The sequence below is a fragment of the Monopterus albus genome, unplaced genomic scaffold, assembly GCF_001952655.1.
Source record: "Monopterus albus unplaced genomic scaffold, M_albus_1.0 scaffold92.1, whole genome shotgun sequence".
Classification (NCBI taxonomy): domain Eukaryota; kingdom Metazoa; phylum Chordata; class Actinopteri; order Synbranchiformes; family Synbranchidae; genus Monopterus; species Monopterus albus.
Window position 1 is genome coordinate 653511 of NW_018127972.1, and position 22449 is coordinate 675959.

General features: G+C 39.6%; 1 protein-coding gene across 2 annotated transcripts in view; it reads right to left on the reverse strand.

Moving 5' to 3' along the window:
* igf2bp1 (insulin-like growth factor 2 mRNA binding protein 1) overlaps positions 1-22449 on the reverse strand; it is a 56822-nt gene that overhangs the window by 11589 nt on the left and 22784 nt on the right. For both annotated transcript variants that reach the window (XM_020608360.1, XM_020608359.1), the window contains exons 3-4: positions 3619-3667; positions 587-638 (exon numbers count right to left, since the gene is read on the reverse strand). In XM_020608360.1, the coding sequence (XP_020464016.1) occupies positions 587-638; positions 3619-3667 (101 nt within the window). The remainder of the gene's footprint in view (positions 1-586; positions 639-3618; positions 3668-22449) is intronic.

The following is a 22449-nucleotide window of genomic DNA, read 5'->3' on the forward strand; positions in this document are numbered from 1 at the left end:
TTTGGTATAATTTTCTATCACATGTACATTGTCAATTCCCCAACAAAGTAGTTTACTACTTTTTTCCCAAGCTTTAGTTAAGCAAGCTAGATTTTTCCCTGGGTCAGTTTTCAACTTCTTCTAGTGTGAAGTAATTGGTAGCTTTCAAATATACACTTTTAAAGTACAGTAGCTTTCCCAACACTACACATTGTTGATTTCCATAGAAGAAAGTAGCCATAATGGACATGTGTGGGGTCACAGGTAATCTTACATTCACTTTAGAAATTATTCAGACCTCGTCAATTCTGCACACTTTGTGCTGCAGGTTTAATTTTATATGAAAAATGTATTCATTCATGACAAAGAAAAATCTATATATATATAAGAAAGAGGCTGTGGTGGCCGTCTGTCTCTAATTGTCAGCCCTGTGACAGACTGACGACCTGTCCAGGGTGTACTCCGCCTCTCACCCAATGTCAGCTGGGATTGTGCGTATAATTTATTATTATTTATTTATTTTACTAGACACATCACTAGTGTACACAAACCACAGCAAACATCAGACGGGCTTTCAATTCAGCGAGCATGACACTCAGAGTCGTACCTTGTTCACAGTTCTCTACAGTTCCACACTGGGCCAACAGACCATCCAGCACCTGACATAGACAGACAGGAAAGAAACAAAAGGAAGCAAAGAAGGGAAGCAACTCGTCAGTTCATATGGGAAAGCCAAAAAATTGGGCCTTCAAAGCAAGATGAAGGCCCAATTTCACACAATCACACATTCCAGCGGCTGAAAAGGCAGAGCGTAAAGAAAATTAGGAAAAGATAGACAAAAACGTTAACAATACAATTTAGTCCATCTTCTTCTATTGAGGCCTAGTGGAGCCAAGCTGCAAACCGCTTTATTATAGCAATATGTTGTTTTATTGTCATGTTTGTCTAATAAATAGTTCCAAAGAGTTTTGTCAAACTATTTTGAAGCATCTAAGGTATCCTTAGAACAAATGAAGAGCAGATCAATCATCACAAGGTTTATCAGCCAATCAGGATTCAGCATACATCAGAGCCACCGATAATTTGTTCAAAAGAACTCAGTGATATTACTGTGTTAAAACATGTGATTCATTTTCAAGTTCATTTAAATTTATGTGAAATCCTTAATCTTACCAATTACTGTGAAACTGACAACAATCTAATATTGTGCTAATATATAAAATAAAATAAGGATATAACAACAGGGAATTGACTGAAATGAAAAACTAAACTGAAGAGAGAAAACGTGCTGGTAGAAAAAGTACATCAAATAAATAATGCAAGTGAAATATATCATTATGATATGCAGATTTGTCCAGTGAACTGTACTGCTGCTTATATATTATCTATTAACTATTAAAGGCTGATGACTTACAAGCCATGAAGTATCTGTTTTGCTCAAAGACAACACAAATACTGATGTAGATTACGGTGGTGATTCCACAAAATCTTTGTAAAGCAAAGCTAAAGATTTGTTTTACATTTCTTTTCTGCTTCCTCTGGTGCTTTGCCACTACAAACATATACAACGTACAAATACTGTACACACACTGCTAAAGAGCCTGTTATCAAACAGGTTGTGCCTGATTATGAATTGAACATCTACGGTAACTTTTACAGATTCATTTTTTCAATTTTATCCAAGGTTTGCACCCTTTGAATCCTCTACTTAAACTAAAATACTTTTATTTTGAGGTTTTGGGGGGTTTGTCTGATAATTACTCATATATCTGGGGATAGTCTGACACTTAACCCTTCATGTTTCTTAAGGTTCTGAAACATAGAAATGACACATTTCAGTCCTCTCTGCGGAGAGATGTCGCCCCCTTGTGGACACAGTTGGCAGGACCAGTGCAGCGGAGAGGTTCCGTCACACACCCACACTCACACACGCAGAAACCGAGCCACTCCCACAGGCTTTTGCTTGCCAGATGAGACAGGCAGTGTGCCACACCCTCACAAAAACAATAAGGCTGCACACACAAACACACACTGCATGTGTGGAGTACACTGATCCCCGAACATTCCTTTCTCCTGCATTCAGTGCTGTTTGATGAATCAGCTCTTTAAAGTGGAGTGAATAGATTTGCTTGGAAAAATTTGGGGCTGCTGAGTGCCCAGTATTACTACTACTTTCTATTTGGCCTTTCAGGAAACAGCTGGTCTAATTTATTCCTAGAATAATCCACTAGTTGACGGAGTGACATAAAGAGAAAAACTGATCTATTTTAGGGTTTAAAATGTATCAGATACAGGTAATCAGTACATTGTAACCTGATTGGACACAGGTCTGCTCAGTCCTTGTGCATGAAGTGTGAATTTTTTCACTGGTTCTGAAAGAGGGGGGTTATTTCAGAGTTTTCAAAATACAACACTTCAGTTTATGTTATTCACATCCCTTTTGTTTTAATGTTTCAGTGTACAGTATATTATAACATTTTAAAATGCAATTGCCTGAAACCGTGCAGTTTAAAATACTGTTGTACAGCGGTTCACACAGGGCCTCCTGATCACCCTGTGCACTCTGCCGTCCTTACTGGGGCTACCCAGTGTGCTTCTTGTGGTTGTTATATGTCACTGTAGCTGGTATTAGTCATCCAGCTGAAGAGGAGACATACTGTAACTGCAGCAATTAGTCACCAACAATCAATAGGTTAGCGCTTATAATGGTTAGCCCATACGTTTATCAATATATGATGATTAGTACATTATATCTGACTCCTCTTTCAGCTGTTCTGTAACTTGCTGCTTTAAATGAAGGTGATTTCCATGCAAAGTTCACAGTGATTTAAGCAGTCAAACATATACTCACCTAAATTTGAGGAAGTACAGTCACCCCCCCACTGAAGTAAAGGCAAATATGACCCACACACACAAACACATGCCTCAAGTGGTACAAACATTTTCTGTGAAGTCAGAATGGGTGGCGTTTCAAGCTTCTAACCTCAAGCACCAGAGGACAGGGGGGGTGGATTTTTAAGGTGATTTCAGATAGCGAGTGCGTGCCACCGCTGCCTCCATTCTTCACAGTGTAAACAAGGTGGCAGTGGCTAGAGGAGGGAGGGCAGTTGAACACACGGCTCTGCACCGTGGAGTTCATGAACATGTTACTTTTTTCAGCTTCCCACCATTAAATCTCAGAGAGGAAAATGATGCAGGAGCTGGTTTTACAGATGAACGACGCCCCTCTTCATCAGCTTCCAGACAAAATGTAGGAAAAAGAAACGACATCTTCAGAGTTTGATTATTTGATCTGGGATAGAGCATCAGCATAATGTGTATATTACCTCGTAATGTAGTACCAAATAAATATCGTCCAGTGCTGTTGTGCACTTCTTTGCATTCAACATAAGTCATCATTGAAAACCTGGCACTGCATACAATGCTGTCAGCTAAGCCTACATGAAAAGTCAGAATGTCTGTGTTGTCATTGGTCACAGATTCTAGCACAAGGGCCTGTCTTTTTTTGTTTGTTTGTTTAGCAGAGTATGTATGTATATACCAAATATGACACATTTTTAAAAAGAGAGAATGTTGACAGCAATGTAATGTTACTGCAAAGCAGCGTGAAGTCACAGACTGTGTGAATGATGAACTAACCTCCCATTGCAGGTGAGGTGGAATGTTTCTGATCTGCAGTTTCCTGGTCCTGTGGAGAGAAGAAGAAGGAGACAACATTAGCAAATAAAAAAAAAAATCTACTCAAAGAAAGTAGTAAGTTTTGTGATGCCAAGCATACTAGCAGCGATTTCATCTCACTGGTTCCCCAGATGGGCACATCATCAAGCGTCAATTGTTGCAAGTCAAATGATGCAATGCAGACAGTACAAGTTGCATCCACGTCTTTTCATTTTAATTGAAACAGACACTTCTTTTTGGGACAAGTGAGCAGATAGAGACACCGTACTCCATCATCAGTTATTCTATTTTTGCTTGACTGCTGGGAACTCAAGTTTAAGCTCAAAAGCTACTTTGGAAACAACCCTTTCTAACCGCTCACAGATGGTAGTCGTGGAGTATATGAGTAAGCCATTTGGGGATTCTGTCTCTTTCTCAGGGAGATACGTCTTATATCATTTCAACACATCACCCATGAGGTCCTAATATCCCTCCACCATCTGTACCACCATCTATTTGAACCCAGATAGACAGCTAGAAATATCATGTTCTTGGCTGCTATAAGGATTGTGATTCTGACATGACCACCGAAACATCTCTGCAGGTAGGTGGGGAATAGGAGGGCCACATCATTTCCAACACCGTGTCTACACGTCCATCATCCGACATTCCAGTCCAACTGCTGTGGTCAGTTTTTGTGCGTGGGAAGGTTTGGTAATGTATTCGTGCTGACATCACTGTAACCGTATATGTGTGTACAAATTCTCGGCTGTCTCATCATGCTTCACTGTTGAATATGATCGTCCCTGTAATACTCTCCCATCAGCATTCAACACATACATTCATTTTCTTGTGAGCTAAAGTTTTGACTCTTGTAATCTCTTGAGAGCTGTCATACTTGAAAGTACTGTTCAGTCAAAAGATGACGGATGGGCACTAAAAGGTTTTCATCAATTGTGCTTTCATTATTGAATCTGAACGAGTAAATGCTAAATAATCGACCTGGCAATCAAATTTTTTAATCAATCAATCTGTGCACAAAAAAAGAGTACATACAGATTTTATAGCATGTATTTAAATTCCTTAATCTTTAGCACAAATGTAAGTTGCCTTACTTTGGCGGTGCACATGTTGGAAACCAAGATTTTCTGCTGTGGAACTCATTGGAAATCAATCTAGATAGCTTAAATGTGAAACAGCGTCTCATCTTTACAACGCATTATTATCTTTACTGCTCCTTATCCAACCCTGCACCCCACCCAGCTGAGCCCTAAACCCCAACAAAAACCAACCCCCATGTCCACCTCTCCAGCTAAACCCCACCCAAACCTCCAGGAGGCTCCAGCACAGATGAATAGCCTATTGTGCATCGAGAATACCTGACATCTCCTTTGATCCTTGATCAATTCTCAGATGTATCACTCACTCTACACCCCAACCTATCTAACACACAAAACCAGTCCCCTTCTCCTCACTTCTACAGACACACATTCCACCATAAGCATCTCCAAGACCCCACTACACATGCACAAATTTCTTTGGTATCAACTCTTCAACTCCCCATTATCCTTTCCTACACCATTCCAAACCACACTATCCTTGTTTTTGCCACTTACTCTCTCCTTACATAGACTTACATTCATTCCCAAGAGACCTACCCTAACCTTAACCAGAACTGCTACTTGCCTAACCTTAACCCTTCCCCTAACACTTAACCAAAGCCGACACTTGCTCTAACCTTACACCCTATCATTTTCGTAAAATTCAACAAAGTACATTGTGGGGACCGGTCTCCGGTCCCCGTGAAGATAGTAACCCATGGATTTTGGGCTGCACAAGTATAGACAAACAAAGCCATCACCCCACACACATATCCCAACCCCCATTAAGCCACCATTAGTGAACTTATTTGGCCCCTAGCATCGTCAGCTGACAACCCACAGCCTACCCTATTGGTTGAAACCATAGCAACAGGTTAGGAATGGGTGGGCAAAGAAGATAGATGGGAGGGCAGATGGCCAACAATACAACATGCTTCACATCTGCTTATGTGCTTATTCACTCATCTGTTATCTTGTTTCAACTTAAATCTTTTCCCTTTACCTGTGTAGGTATGGCCAGCTTTGCTAGGTCTCCCACCTCCTGTCAGCCTAAGCTGGAAATCTTTTAAATCTGTAATCTTTCACAGTAAATCAGTAAAATTTTACATTTTTGTTTCAACAAACCATAATGTTGAATTTTGCTATCATTTAGTGTATAGCACAATATTATTAATATTTGACGCATTAGTATCTTTATGTAATAGATTTTATAATGCTTCCTTGAAACAGTGGCAACAGCTTGATGGAATTAAATGTTTTGCTGCTAAATATAAATATATTTGCACCACTTATCTAAGAAAGAAGTCTGCTGAGACCCTGTTCCCTGACTTATTATTGATATGCAAAGATGGAAATACATTGTCACTGAAGCTTATCTGAAGCTGAACGTAAAAACTGCAGTTGTGAAGGCATTAAATCCTTGCTCAGCTCTGGCCTCTAGAAGAACAAAGAGCCAGAGAGAAAGAGGAGGAGAAAGAAAAGAAGCCAAGAGAATGGAAAGAGAAGAGAGGAGGAGAGAATTGCTTTGCCTGTAGGAGGGGTCAAAGGCCAAGGGTCAGAGCTCTTCAGACCAGTCAGTGGGGGTTCAGAGACCACAGCGAGTTGTTTGTCTGGGTGTAAGGGTATTGTCCTGCTTTTTAATAGTCGGAAAATTTAACATGACTAGAGAAGAGTCAGTATGTAAACCTCATCGGCATGATCTTTTAAGAGTAAAATCAATATCAACATAGCCTTTTTTTCAGTTCTTGGTACAGTCTCTCTCCTTCAACTTGGCTCTAAATTTAATTCTAGGTTCCAACTCTTTTTCACCAAATTAACCACGGAGTGATACAATGACAAACACAATTTGATTCGAATTAGAACAATTTTTGATTCAAAAAGAATTTATCCATCCATCCATTATCTACCCTGCTTATCCTAATAAGGGTCAAACAACTGATTTCTGTCCTTTGCACCCTTAGCTGCTAATAAACAGACTGTTAAGCGAACTGGTTCTGATGAGCATCAAAACCAAGTACTTTACATACCTCTACCCAGCAGTATGTAAAGTACTTGTATATAAGGGTATTAAAATTAGCTCCACCTTTACCACCTGTAGTATAAAATGTGATGAACACAATAATTAGAATCCAATAATATAAATGTACCAATTTGTATACTGAGTACTTTTACTTTTGGTACTTTAGGTTATATTTTGATGCTAATATTTTTGTGCTTTAACTTAAGTAATATTTTAAGTATGTGGCTTTTACTTAGAGTTTTTTTACATGGTGATATAGCTACTTTTACTTCAGTAAGCAATCTGAGTAGCCTACTTCTTCCACTGCTGGTTTTTGGTAGCTGTGCATGTGTTATATAGGGGAGAGGGAAGAACAAAGCAGAGCGCTCGGTAGAGAATGTGAGGGGACATCACACCGTGTTGAATACTGGGACAGGGGCGCCACTGTGGAAGATATGTGTCATATGTACATATGCATTGAGAGCCGCTGTACCAGAGTCTAACTCCTCGTGTGTCCAACACACCTGGTCAATAAAGCTGATTCTGATATTTAAATCCATACATTCTTGTTTTATTTGACTAAAAGTTTTCTTAAATTATTTAGATCTTACTTTCCTGACTGTGGTAATTCAGAATGGATAACCTTAGCTGGCTGTAGCTGGCTGTAGCTAACTTGTAGCGGATGTAGAGATCCTGTCGATGAGAGCAACAGACTGAAAAATGACTGCATCCTGATCTCGCCTCTCACTTTGGGAGCTAATGCTAGTTAGCAGCGTTCATCAGACACAAACACTGCACATGAATCAATTTCTGTCTGTCTGTGTCAAACTGAACACTAAAGTGGACGTAGTTGAAGCATCTGTATCAGTATTTATTTTTTAAATTAACTTATAGATGTATGTGTTGTATACATTTATGACAGATAATGAGCGGAATCCTATCAAAATGGCGCGCTTACCCAAAATTCAACACGGCGTAACAATACCTTCACATTCCCTTTTCTGTTGTTAACGTTATGTCTGTAGTGGAGAACAGTGTCTGCCCTGCAACATTACTACCAGAGAAAGCCAGCGTTATCCACAACAGGCACAGGTCTGTAGAAACACAATCTTTTCTTTGAGCACTTGAGCCAAACTGGCTGTTGAGTTGCTCTTGGTTGTTAATACGTTCGCTATATGCTAGTGTCAGTTTTTTGGTGATGGCTACGAAGTATTCACACAGTCCTCCGTACTTCCAAACCTCATTATCAAGTCATTAACACACTGAAATTATTTCCTTTTCTGAAGATGAGCTAACATTAGAACAAATAAAACTGTTATGTTTGGGTGCTGTTGTGTGGTACATTGGCTTCAATCACGCCCTTTTCATTCCATCAACATTATTACAAAAATCCATTTTCAGCATTTGTAAATTGATTTAGAATCATAGAAGAACGATTTTTTCGCCCACCTGTGGAGCTAATTGCTTACTGCACTTACAGACTAAGTGCTACTACAAGATTAATTGCAACAGTAAGTTTTGTAACTTTCCAGAACAGGCAATCCAACAATCACCCCACCCACCATCAATTTACACAGTAATTGGCAAATTGTGTGGTGGTGTGAAAGCAGACAGTGTTTACACTACTTTATATAGCTCTGTTTTTTTCTTTACATACAGGAAGTACTGCAGTCTTTTCATATGTACAGATGAGTGCAACACCATGAATGCCTTCGAGAAAACGTGAATCTGAACTGCTGTTGACTGACATGCTGTACAACTCAGTTGAGACACACTGAGGCCTTTAAAGCCCCAGATACAAGCAAAGACATGCAGCCAAAAAGAGTCAAGTTAGTAGTGACTAGCATTTCCAGGTTGCTGTTGCAAACACCTCGTCAAAACAATTTTCTGCGGTGCTGCAATTTATCTGAAATCAGTAATGAGTTATTCATTACACATTACTCTTTGGAAAAGTAATTATATTACTCTACTAATTACTCATCAACAAATGTATTTTTATTACTCATTACTTTTGCAATTCTCACTAGGTGCCTTTAATCAACCCCAAATCCTCCACACATCTTGTATTTAACATGTAGAAACAGAAAACCAGACACTGTGGTTTACCAAACCTTTATTGACCATCCAGTTGCTATTTTAGCCTCTGTGAAGCTCTGTCTGCTCTCTTTTGTGTGAAGACATGCCAGTGGCACACTACCTTTAAATAAAACTCTGAAGACACATTTTTCGTCTTTTGGTAGGGCTAACCTGCTCACCCCAAGTCCCCCTTGCAACAAGCTAACATATACCAACCTGCCAGTTAAACACAGCCAAGCTAATGTTAATCACCGTCAAGCGAACAAGCCGATAAAAATATCCTGGGATTAGGTACTGTAATGTCAAACTGTAACTTCTTACAGTACTCATGTGGAACACCATTTCAGACAAACTCATGAGACTTTCACAAATCTCAATTCACAAATATGTCATATGAAATATAATGAAAAAGTAAGATAGCGCATGTGAAAATGTTAATTGCTTTATGTAAAATTTACAAATAAGCATTCTGAACATTTTCTACATATTGAATAAATCACATTAAACAGACTCAGATGACAAATATATTTCAGATGTGCAGTGAAACAAATCAGCTCTGTCCAGTGAAAACCACAGATGAATCCCAATTCCCCTAATTCCCTACATATTTCCCTCACTTGCATTTTTTCCTTGCGTCTTAGTCCCACCCATGTGAAAATACAAGGAAAAGATGCAAGGGGAAGATGTGAGGAGAGAGGAACGAGGAAACACATTTTAACTGACATGAGACGTGCTTTCCTCAATGTGAAGCATCCAATCACAAACTGATTTCCAATAAAGGGGCGTATCAATCTGTAAGAGACTTCCGTAAAGGATGCGCTCGTGTATCCTTGGGTATATCTCCTCCAGGCAGCTGCTTCACTCCTCAGAGTAGAAACAAGAGGTTTGGGACATCCTTCATCGTGGAAAACCAGAATGAGTTTGGGTTGAGTGAGAATCGAGGACGGAGGAATGATAATATAAGGGAATCACCTCATGTATCTACAACATTTTTCATTAAATACAAAAAAAACTGCATTGTTCTCAGCATTATGTCCGTGTATTTTTTCAGATAATCCATTGGCTTTTTAAGTGGTAGGAAGTGTCGATCCATATGAGAAAACATTTCCAGTTGTGCTTTTTTTTTCAGCATCTGAAGATTTGTAGAGAGCTTGGAAACCTTACACTAACACAGCTATATACGTGATACAGTGGTTATGACTGGAAGGTTGCCGGTTCAATCCCCAAACCAGGGTAGGACAGGTGACAAAGCAACATTTGTCCCATGCTCATTAACACCTCTGTAGTGCCCTTAATTGCTCAACTACCACAGGTCAGTCTGTGGTTATACTAGGCAGCTTCCAGGTGTGAATGTGGGCAGGGCATCCCTGGAAAACAAGACTGGCCTCTCAGAAAACCTACCCTGAATAAATAAAGGTATAATACAAAAAAAAAACAACATGAGAGTGAAAAGTTAATTGTTTCTGACTGTAATGGACCTTTTATGACTCATGCTGCACACTACGGATGCACACTAAGATGCTGTCAACTGCTTGTTGTGATTTACAGCCTTTCTTTTTAAACACCTACTTTCATCCACCTGGAGTTATGTAGCTTAATAAGCATAACACTAACATGAAAGTTTCTGGAAAACGTTGTGTATGTGTGTGTGTTACAGTGTGGTTAGCAGTAATGTTTCTTTCAATGTGATTAAACCTGAGTAGGACAGAAACAGATTACAAGCCGAAAAGTCAATGAAAGCTGTTCCCAGCAGCACACACATTCATAGAACACACACAGTAACAGTGGCGTCATGCCACTCATATAGGCTCTTAAATAGTCTTAAATTTTAAATGCCAAAAAGTCATGTTTGATGGGCTTGACTGGCATCTTTTCCAGGAGCACAGATGGCAGGTGATGACTACTATTCTCACATACTAAATCAGGAAAATATGCATTCATCTTGAGTCAAGGAAAAGAATAAATGTGGTTGAGCTAAGGTCGGGCAGAATTTTATAATGTGTTGCAGAATGCTCATTATTTTCACTTTCAGTGTAATTTTATTCACTCATAAGGGTTGAATAAGGCTTCACAGGATGCTGCATCAAATCAAGACATCAAGAGCAACAGGAGACCACACTGAGAAGTCAAGATGACGCAGCTGGACCGGGCCTGACAATACGAAACCTTGACAAACAATCCCAGGAAAACAACGTGCACACAAACAGTTCCACCTAAGCACTCATCAATACATCACAAAGTCTTTTATCCACAATTTCACTGCATTAGCAGTCATCTGCAGGGGTCTCAAGTGACTTCACTGACAAACAGCGTGATCAACCACAGCACCTCTGGTCCAGATTATACAAATCAGAATGGAACAATAGGAAAATGTTTACAGCAATTCAAACGGTGCATCCCTGACCATACTGATGCTTGTACCACAAGAAACTATCTAAACACTGATTTAACCATTCCAAAAAAACTGACAATGTTTAGAAGCCTGTACTCAAGATAAGTGCCCCATTCTTTCTACATGAATAACCGAGTTCTCCAGATGAGACTGTTGAAGATTTGACACGAGCCTGGATCTTTTGGTTCTTTTGTATATGGAGTTGTTTCAGAACAAGTCATTAAAGTCCAAACCTACAAAGTGCAGCATATTGTCAGTTAGCTGGAACCACACAAACTCATTGTGGATACAAATGGCTCAGTTTCATAGAAATATAAAGAAAGACTGTTGCTATAATTAACATTTTAGATGAGCATTTTAATCACTGACAAATCATTATGACATGTTCATGTAATTATCACAATTTAGAAATCTGCACACTAAATAAAGAACAAATCCAGAGCAAAAAGACAAAAACTAGAAAAAGCCACAACATTTGAAACTGAACAGGACATGAAGATGGGAATCTGTCTTTTCACCTCAACAACATATTAAATCATGAATACAGAATTCACTTTACTGGAAATTACTTAAGCACTTGAAAATACTTTTCAATATATATTATCATTAGTGATTACATGCCTGTGGGTATGGACCAACATCACTCTTGGTCTAAAATCTCAAATTTATCTGGGGGGGACAACATAATGGAGCATAATGTGGAATAGTAACAACAGTAAAATACACAAACACATAAAATGAGAATTATGTACATAAATCCACCCCAGTTCATGCTGGGAAGGTTCTATCTCATATAACTAGCTAGTTAGCTTAGCACAAAAATGGACATGTAGAATGGATGGTCATGTTCTGTTTCCACCATTCTTTCAGTGTTAATGCTAAGCTAAGCTAATCAGCCACTGGTAGTAGCCTTATATTTTTTGGACAGAGTGCTGTCAGACTTCTTATCTAACTCTCTGAATAATCCTGCATGTCAATCTATTCTTCAACAATGCCCTCTAAAAAAAAGACTGTCTAAATAGCTTTCATTCTTTCTGTGTCAGGGTGCCCACTAGGGTCAAGTGATGTAAGGTTTATCATCTTCTGAGGTTCAAGAAGGCCTGTGCAGACTCAGTGCAGACATCTGCATGCAAACATTTGTGTCCAAGAGAAATGTCTGCACAACAAAAAGCCCTGACTGCACATGTATCAGAATGCTTGGAAAACATTGGCATAGGCAGAGAGAAGGTAAACCCTTGATTTAAAGTGTGAATAGGAACACGTGCATATCCCACGTCTCCACAAGGGTATGCAGAAAGCATGGCCTCAACTACCCTCTAAAAACAGCAGTTTAAAGGTCATTATTGGGCTGGATTTTTTACTGTCCTGGGGTCCCATCTGTAAATACTGTTTAGCATGAGTACATGAGACATGTCTAGAAACGGTGATGTTGCCATTATTGCTCCCACGACAAAACCCCTACAGTGTAGCTTGCTCTCAAATGTCCCTCTCTGGCTTCAAGCTAGAGGAGCACAGAAGTGCAGGGGATTAATATTTTAAAAGCTATCTAACCAACATAAAAAAAAAATCACTAATAATTTTCTATTGCTAATGGTGAGCATCAACTAAATACCATCATCAGGCATTCATACTAATCTTATTACCAGCCACCCCATCTACTTGTCTTCAATGAAATATCTTCATAGCTCCATCCACTGACCCTTCCAAAGCACACCACCTTCCCTGTTTCGGGGCTGCAGAGTCGGTCCTCTAAGCAGGTGAATCTGACACTGCACGAATGAATACTGGAGCAGAGAGGACAGCTGAGATCAGATAGCCAATCAGCTGTAGCATGTAGACACTTCTGTTTGACGCTAATACAAATGACAGTAAAGGAGCCCATAAAGTCTCTTTCAAAATAAGTGCTGTATATTAATCACTGATCACCTTTCAGATACAATTATTGAGATATCACTACACTGATAGTTTACAGATACATGTGCTATGTCTTCTTCCTCACAGCCTTCCCTCAGTGCTGAAGGCTGGAGAGGAAGATCTGGTGGATGTAACACTTTATGAGAGCTTTAAATAGCACAGACAGGAGAAGGAAAGAGAGAGGAAAACGAGTCAGAGGGAGGAGGAGGCTCTGATGCTGAAAGAGCTGGTTAACCTGAGCGGAGCGCATCAGTCAGTGGAGGAGAGTGTGGCAGCCTCCAGCTGTAAATATGTGTAAATACAGAAGTGTGAAAAAGAGCAGTGATGAAGGCCATTTTTAAAGGGTAAATTCCCATTAAATTATGCTGGGCGGGAATCTGTTGCATGGTTCTATAGGTTAGTGATGCCTGACAGCTGATGTCACAGCCAGTAGATGTCAAAATAAAAAGGAGACACTACATCCCGCATGAGAGATGGCACAGCAGGCCAGCTAGTGATTTTTTTTTAAGAAGTGAGGAGGGGTAGTCATTTCACACATCTGTGCAACCCTTAAGGGCGACACCGTTTTCCAAATGCACTCCACTTGGCTGTGTAACTTTAGATTAAGATAAATGTAATATACCTGGCAGCTGGTCTGCATGCCCATGACCTTTCAGTGTCAGCCAATCAGAAATCTGCTTCATTCTTTGTCCAAAGACATTCTGAAAGTCATTTCTACTCATTCAACTCTGATCCCTGCATCTTCCCCTCACAAGAGTGACTATCCATTCACAAAATTCACATATTGCCACACCAAATGTTAAACACTCAAAATGTGAAATACGTTACTGAGTGTATTATGCAAAAGTATTAATAATAAAGAGATGCAGAGTGAGGCAGAAACAAAGATGCCCTATCATAGGTGCCATCACCCTCTGATTGGCACAGAGTTATAAGGCCTTACTGTAATCCCATTGGTCCACCAAACTCTATTTAAGGGTGCATTTTGTCCAATCAAATCTTGATATTGATGCCACTGTGTGCAATGTGGAGGAGCTACCAGCGCTGATGCTAACTGCAAAGGTGTATACAATATTTATTTATCAATAGAAAGATAGATGTGTATGAGTGAGAGAGAGAGAGAGATAGATGAATAGCCTTCTGTTAAGTTTCACTTATTATAATTGCATTACTTTCCCTTTAGGACTATTTATTTCTTATGTCTTGGTATTATTATAAGAAGGTAAATGTAAAAGAAAAACTACAAATTGCTCACTATGTCCTAAAAATGGCAGCATGAACAGTTTTCTGTTAAAACACATATTCGGTTTCATTTATCTGTACTGTTTCTTACAAATGCACATAATGTGGATATACATTATATGGATGTATGTTGGTTGTGTGTGTTTTTTTAAGCAACATACACAGACAAAACAGAGTAGAGCAGAAATGATGAGAATGCAGTAGAATCAGTAGATTTCCCTCTTTGTGACTTCATTAATCACTTAATTAAAAAAGAAAAAAAAAACAGACTACTGCTGCAGGTAGAGAAAAGGCAGTGTGATGGAATTTACTATTTAACATGAAGCAGCAGATATGTTGAAATGAGAGGGAGGCCTCAGCAATGGAATTCATTTAATGGAAAGAGAGGAATAGGGTGCAACAGCTTGGGTCAAAGTTCAGGCTCTGTTCTCCACTCTGACCCCGTCTGCAGCTTGTGCGACAGGCCTCCATTTTGGATAGGGTGGGTCTCCATTTTAAGAAGGTGGAACTGACTCGACCCTTAACTGAAATATTCACATCATCCACCTAGTGGAGAATTATAATTTCTGTGAAAGGAAACACAAGGTGGTATAAATTAGGCAAACCCATGAGCCTGTGCTGCCTAGTCCTCTGTAATAAGATGGCTGAATAAGAATTAAAACCACTTATAAAAATATGGACTGTTTGAATCCTGTAAAACCCAGCCAAGAGGCGCATATTATACTGAGAGGAGCTGTTGACTGGTGCTCAACATCGTCACCAGCTCTCCCCTCCCCCCTCCCTATAGGCTTCTCGCCATTTTGTAAAGCCTATAGCCATTTCATGTTATGGACACACTGGTCGAGAGAGGAACAGCAGGAAGGCAGTGCAGTGAATCTATGGTTTTCATTTACAAGCTATAGGGAACTTGTAGCTTTGAAACGTCTACTCAATGAAGGGGTTCTCCTGGACCTTTTCAGCTAACATTCACCGTTCAAAATACATTTATGGCACTACCACGTTCATCTCTGACGTGAGCCTTTATTTTCTAGTTATTACAGCTGCTAAGATTGTATCCCTAATGCTTGTAAAGGACAGGAAACGAAAAAAGCCACAAAAGGATAAAGAAAACCACGTCACCTTCAACATTATTGCAATATGGAGTATGATATAAACCCTTAAAGGCGTGTGATATAACTAGTAATACAGCAAAGAACGCCAACCAACGAGTTGAACCTCCTATTTATTCATATCTGCTTTAGAAGTGACTGTAAACAACTGTCCGTTGATAATCCACATACAAGAGGCGAAGAGATTGTTCCAGAGTCGGTCTGAAGACAGTATCATACGTATCAAGAGTTCCTGTGCCTATTTCTATATGGGCAGCATTTCCATACGGTTCCCTGCATAAACACGCTGTGATCGAAACCTAATTTTTTGAGCCTGCTTTTGTCGCGCGCACGCATCCTACACACACGTGAGAGCCAGTGAGCGGCCATCTTGATCAGACAACGCCCATTTACTACAATGAGTGTGCAGTCACATGACAACGGAGAACTCACCAGAAGGGACCACATATAGCACATAGGAGGACAGGCGGGTTGTCACAGCCAGCTACAGCGCAACAATGCCTTCGCCTTCCATGTCGTGTTGTATTCCACTGTTTGCAGTGGATGCACAGGGATAGATGGATTCATAAATAGCTTAAGTGTTATGTTGGGGCAGAATAGGTAGATAAACAGTCTATTTAAATCAAAGCTGTAGTCTACTGTATCAGCACAAGAAACCAAATGTAAGATACGCCGTTAAAACAGGGACGCAGCTCCCTCCGAGCGCGCGCATAGACACGCGCATCATTTTCCATCTCCAATACAGCCTGTGATCCTCTCCTGCTTGGACGACATATATGTAAAACATAGCGGCGAGCACAGATTGTACAGGGGCAATTTTCGTCTCGTGCGTGCAACGAGCATCTCTGTATGGACGTGAAGTTGTTGTAGAAGAGGTGAGCGCACGAGCGCGCGCGTGCCCATTCATTCATAAAGTGCGTAAAAACTACTCGGGAGTTACTACAGAGGCGCGAGCAGAGGGAGGGGCTGGCCGTAGCTCACAGCCCACGGAGAGGGAGAGAGGAAGAAGAAGAACAGGAGGGTCCGTGTGCTTTTGAGTGTGTGCCATGAGCGCTCACGCCTGAAATACTTCACGGGGGTTTGTATGGCAGCGGTGAGGGAAGAAACACATTTCCTTCCTGGTTTGGGTGAAGATTGTGGGGTTTTCCGCTCGCTTTTAGTGACGGGAGCTCCGGTTAAAACCCCGTGCTACTTTTCATACTAGGCATCTAAATGTTGTGAAATGAATAGCTATGGGGGGAAAAAATAGTTTTTTTACCTACAGGAACACCCACGGTCGTCGAAAGCAAAGAGCCACTGAATTACACCCGAAGCCATTCTAGGCATAGACCACATTTGTTTTTAATTTGCAGGCTCAGACAACGAACCTCCGGTGTGGTAGAGAACTGAAACAAGTGCTGTTAAAAAAACAAAGAGGCTAATACAACAGCGCTATGTTCTCAAGGCAAATTTGAAGGCTAATTATCTGTCTTTGTATGGTAGAAATGACGGTGCTTAATCTCAGCTGCAATAAAAACTTAAAACCGAAGGAGCTGACACCAGGGCATTGTGGCAGCGTGGCGGCCGTGGTGAGACTGGTTTTAATATGTATAGGCAGAATAGTGCTTTTTCCTTTGTTTTAAACAATAGAATAACAATGGCAGAGAGTGTATGACAAGAAACGTTTGGGACCAATTTTAGGATAGGTAAAGGGTGATTCTTGTAACATTTTTAAATAGTTTGCCCTTAAAGTAAATCATAAGGAGACGTGGCTTAACGTCAGTCACCCAGACGCTCCCTGCACTGACCACAGTTGTCGAGGATAATGTTCACATATAAACAAGATCAGTAATATTGTTTTCTAAACGAGATATTGACCATGGATGAACATGTTTTGGAATTAGAAAACAGCTTTATTTTTTTAAAGATAGGCTATTAGAGCCCTCTCAGTGGTGCCTGGCACATAGTTCTAATGCTATACAGTATGTCTGGAATTTTATTATTTGATATGGAAAAAAATATTTCTCCTGTTGCTATACAAACTTTTTTTAAACAAAGTGAAGAAACTTTTTCAAGACAATTAGTCTAGAAACAAGAATGCCAAATAACATTTTTTATTAAGATGTCCCACCACAAAACTGTAACTAAAACAACAACAACATTAAATTAAGCAAATAACAAAGAGATTTGTGAATTTATTTTAGGTATAACAGAATTGCAGTGTCACTGCCCCATATTTGAATGCACACTTGTTAAGATAGCAACAACAAATTCATTCAAAACACATTTATCATAACTTCTGATTTGATTTTTCTCACCAATATAAAACTATAAATAGAAAATTGCTTAAAGAAACAGTGACAAGCTCAAGGAAGTGAAAGGAAATGAATTCCAGTCAAAAACTAAATGCTGGAACAAGAAGCAGTTTGGATTGTTCCTATATTTTTGTTTTAAATTAATTGTTCAAATGTGAACAAAAGGTTTGCCAGTTTTTTTTCTGTTTCTGTTTTTGATTTCACATTAAATTAAAGGGGACAATGAAACTTTCAAATATGAAAGTTGAAAAAGGTTAGCCAGTAAAGAAATTCTGACACCTACTAATTGTGAAAAATCATTTCACCTGTACATGTTAGGACCTTAGAATGTACTTTTAGGCTATATTAGAGTAGGATTAGGGTTAAAGTGTTTTTAATAGGCATTTATCGTTTCTAAATAAACATTTTAATTCTTACCTCCATGTTTCTGTCAAAGCTAAAATCATTCTCTCAATTTCCTTCTGTAAGTTTTTTCCGATGGAACTGAGGAGGCTTTTGGAATTTTAGCAAATAACGAGGAAAAATATGTTGCAGTTGTGTATAAGCACTAATGATATCTGATTATTTTTTAACATTAGTTTAAATGTTCATCACACAGGACCAGCAATTTAAGCCTGTGTGCTGATTATCTTTTTATTATAAAGTCTGCCTATAGCTTGAATGATTGTTAATAATCATGTATGATCCTATATGAAATGTAAGAGTAAAAAAAAAAAAACTAAATTGAACTTTAATGCTGCAAATTACACCATCTTCTAACAACAAGAAAATGTGCCTCAACCTTGACAAACAGCTCATCTTTAAAAATCTATAATCATAAGAGCAGAGAGTAAATTTCTAACTCTCATACATTCTTTAAACCCTTAATGGTCAAAAACAACGCTTTTGCTCATTCTGCCTGCAGTTTTTCTCTAAACGATAAATCTTCTGTTGGATTTGTTGATTGGTTGTTCAGAACCAGTAAACATGTTTTAAGGTAAACGCCCTCCCCAGTCCTTCACTCCGTAATGCCAACATGTGCTGTCATTTCTTCACAGCCGCAACAAACTATTGATGTGAACGAACAAACAAACAAACAAACATTTTTAGAAGGTTTATTTCCTGTAAGGTTAAATGGACCGGGGCCTAGCCTCTCTACTCCCCTCTTCAAAAACAAAATGGGGGAGAGAAGTGGGAGACGGGAGGGAAGGACGGAGTTCCTGCTTTGTCTAAATGACAAGTCTGTGTGCGTGCGAGTGTGCGCACGCGCAGGTGACGTCACCATTCACTTTACTTTAGGGATCAGTAGGGAACAAGGCGGGACCAACAGCAGCCTATGGACAAGCAGCACGGAAAGGGGCCCGTCTCCAAACAGACACACAGAGGCGCTTGTTTTTGTTCCTCGTGAGGACAATCTTCCTCTTGCCTAATCCTAACCCTTACCCTACTCCTAAACCAAATCGTAACCCTAAAACTCAATAATCTCCATGGCGGGGACCAGCATCTGGGTTCCCACGAGGCAGGCCGAGTCCCCACACCGCTAGTGTGTAAACAGGTTTCAGTCCCCACAGTGGGAGTAATGCCAGGCGTGCGTGCGCGCACACAGCAGCCTCGCCTCTTTGGATTTCATCCCCTTGTTTGCAGCTTTGAACAGCAGAGGGCTGACTGAGTCACTCTGTTCCTCTCTACTGTGGGGAGTCCTTCAAACCAAGTTACTGCACTATTACTGAGGAAATCCTCATCTGGGGAGAAACTAATACCGACACAGACATTTTCATTTTTCCTCAGTTTGTTTACTTGAGCAGGCCAGTGGAAAAAAAGGAAGACAAACACCAAAAATGTGAATCTGCTGCATATACCTATTACCGTTGCTACTACTGAACTACTGCTATTAATACAGTGTCATGCAGTAGAACATATACCACAACATAATAGTTTTACTGGAATAAAGTCCCTGTTTTTGCATCCACATATACACTGTTGAAATCAAAATTGTTTAAATGCTTTTTGGGGCCCCAAGCAGATTTTGGGTGTCCCCCTCTCCCACTGCCCCTGTATGTATGTTGTGTGATCCGTTATATGGCCACACAACAGTCTTTTAACTGCCCCTGCCACCCCAATATTCAAAGCTTGCAAATTGTTCCATTTTTCTGCATTTATCCATTTTTAAATTAAAATATTAAAGTTAAAATTTTGGCTTCTCTCCAGATGTGTTGAAAGACAAAAATACTCTGATTAATAACTTGCATCTGATGTTTGTTTTAAATAGGAAAATGTCTGATAACCAGGTAAAAAAAAAAAACAAAAAAAAAAAAACACATTAAATCAGTTCACCCTCATGTATGAATATACAAATATTTACTTCAAAACTACTAGCAGTACTACCGGACACGTCTCCCACTGCGATTACACATCAATTTACAGTGTATATCAACCAGAGGCTTCAAGTTTCCAAACCACACCATCACTGATTTCTAAACAAGTTGTTAAAAGGTGATGTTTGTACTTCCATGCGTGAAACTGACATTTAAGGTGAACAAAGAGAAACTTTTTCCCGCCTGAAGATGAATGTGTAGACAAAGTCATCCTTCTGCACAGTAATGCTCAAACATACAAATGAAGGAACAACAAACTGGATACATTTCTGACTTAAATAGAGTTCAAATTGAACTTTACATATGTTTCTGTGCATGACATTTGATGCACAAGCCTGATTGTGTAACCAAATGTCAGAGATAATTGCTGCTTTTATATTTGCTGTACAGACTTACTTGACATTGACATCACAGGACAGGTTTTCTTTACCAAGACCTGAAAAACTAAGGGACATGAAAGACCAGCAAACAAGTCCATCAACATTATGACTGTTTTTTTTTTTAAATCACATTCATTACTATAAATTATTCTTGGAATGTGCACATACATTGAACAATGAAAAAATACCTAAAACAAATAAAGAGTAAATTTATGCAGCATCCTTCTCCATCAACTAAATTTACAGAAATGAAAGTAATTTGCTTGGGGAGCAGCATTATGCTAGCAATGTCATGTTGTAAAAAAATTTCCATGCGATAAAACCCGCTCAACAAAACAAAGTCTTTAAATTCAGTTCAAACAACAAAGACAAAAAATCTCAGATTGCATGTGTGAATTTTGTGTCATCATGCGACAGGAAATGCTATTTTCAGCAGCGAGAGGGGCTGAGATGATGAGGAGGGGGCATCTACACTGAAGGCGGCTTTCACCTTTCTTCCATCAAATTGGGCCATTATATTGACTGGTGCTCTGTTCACTTTCAGAGCCCCCCAGCTGTTTCCCTGCCAGCTCAGTGCCACAGTGAAGGTTCTCTACCATCCACCTAGAAATCTCACTACAGCACGCTGACATTTTGGCCTGAAAATAAGGAGTTTTTTTTAAGCTTTAATAATCAGAATTGCTAAAACATCGATGATTCAGTCAGTAAATATGCTAGCATTTTAGTTCATTAGTGGCCTAAAACTACATTTGTTTTAACTACCAATCATCATGTCAGAGTAAGTGGCATTTGTCTTTCTCTCCAAGAATAATCAGTTCTACAGTTAGGTCCTTTTCCTTTCATCTCTCCTATTAAAGTCCATCAAACTGTCAAACACAGTGCTCTTAAAGGTTCCCACCCAGCATCACAATGTACAACTACTGTGACAACTCCCTATACAAACACATAACTCCAAACCATGCAAGTGGGTGCAGTGAATGTCTTATGGCACCGCCCTGACTTGCACACACCCACTTCGACAGAGTAGGAGGGTGGGGGTGGAGAGAGAAGTGTGGAAAAAAAAAAAAAAAAAGCACTGGGGGAGGGGACAGCTTTTCCTTTTCTGTCTCTTGCCTCTTCTTCCTCCATCTACAGCTCATATATTTCTGCATGCCTGTGTGTGTGCACACATGTGTGGTCATAGCACAGGCCTGTATCACACAGTCTCCATTTTAACTTTTTGAGAATCCCAGTGCAAGAAGAGAAGCAGAGAGGAGAGAATCCTGGGAGCAAAGTTGACAACAAGCAATAAACACTAAAGAAACAATACAGAGTCTAGTGAATGGCACTTTAGTTTTTCACCATTAAAGCAGCTGGTAGCATTTTAGAATACAGTACACAAAAATGTGAGCAGTTATCGAGAAATGGTTCAGGAACAGTCTGGTAATCAATCAAAATGAATGGATGTAATGGTTTTATATGACTAAATTACAAAATAATTGTTATCCATTACACTTGCTAAGGAAAAAATGTAAGTAAATTACAATTACTAATCAAAATGTTGGTGTTTACAAAGGAGTTACATCTGAATATATTCTTTTTGGTAAAAAGCTTACATGTAGATTTCTGCAGCTTTGCATCTTGTCACCATGCAGAAAAGGCTTTTTGGCATATTTCCAGACAGTGGGTGGGTGGGTGGGGGGATGGGGGGGTCAGCATCTTTACATGTAGACAGGCTTCAATGATATGGGCTCAAATTTTGAGTGTTTCTTTTTATGGGTTCTCTTTTCTGCCAGCCAAACCATGGCTCACTGCTCTACCACCATGCCTGTCAGTGACCACCCGAGAACACCAAGGTAGGTGGTCATGTGGTTAAAAAAAAATGCTTTTCAGTGCTGGAAAGTCAATAATATATTCCTTGTGAAATCAGAAAAAGGCTCTGACATTACTGTACAGTGGCTTTTTTTTTTTTGG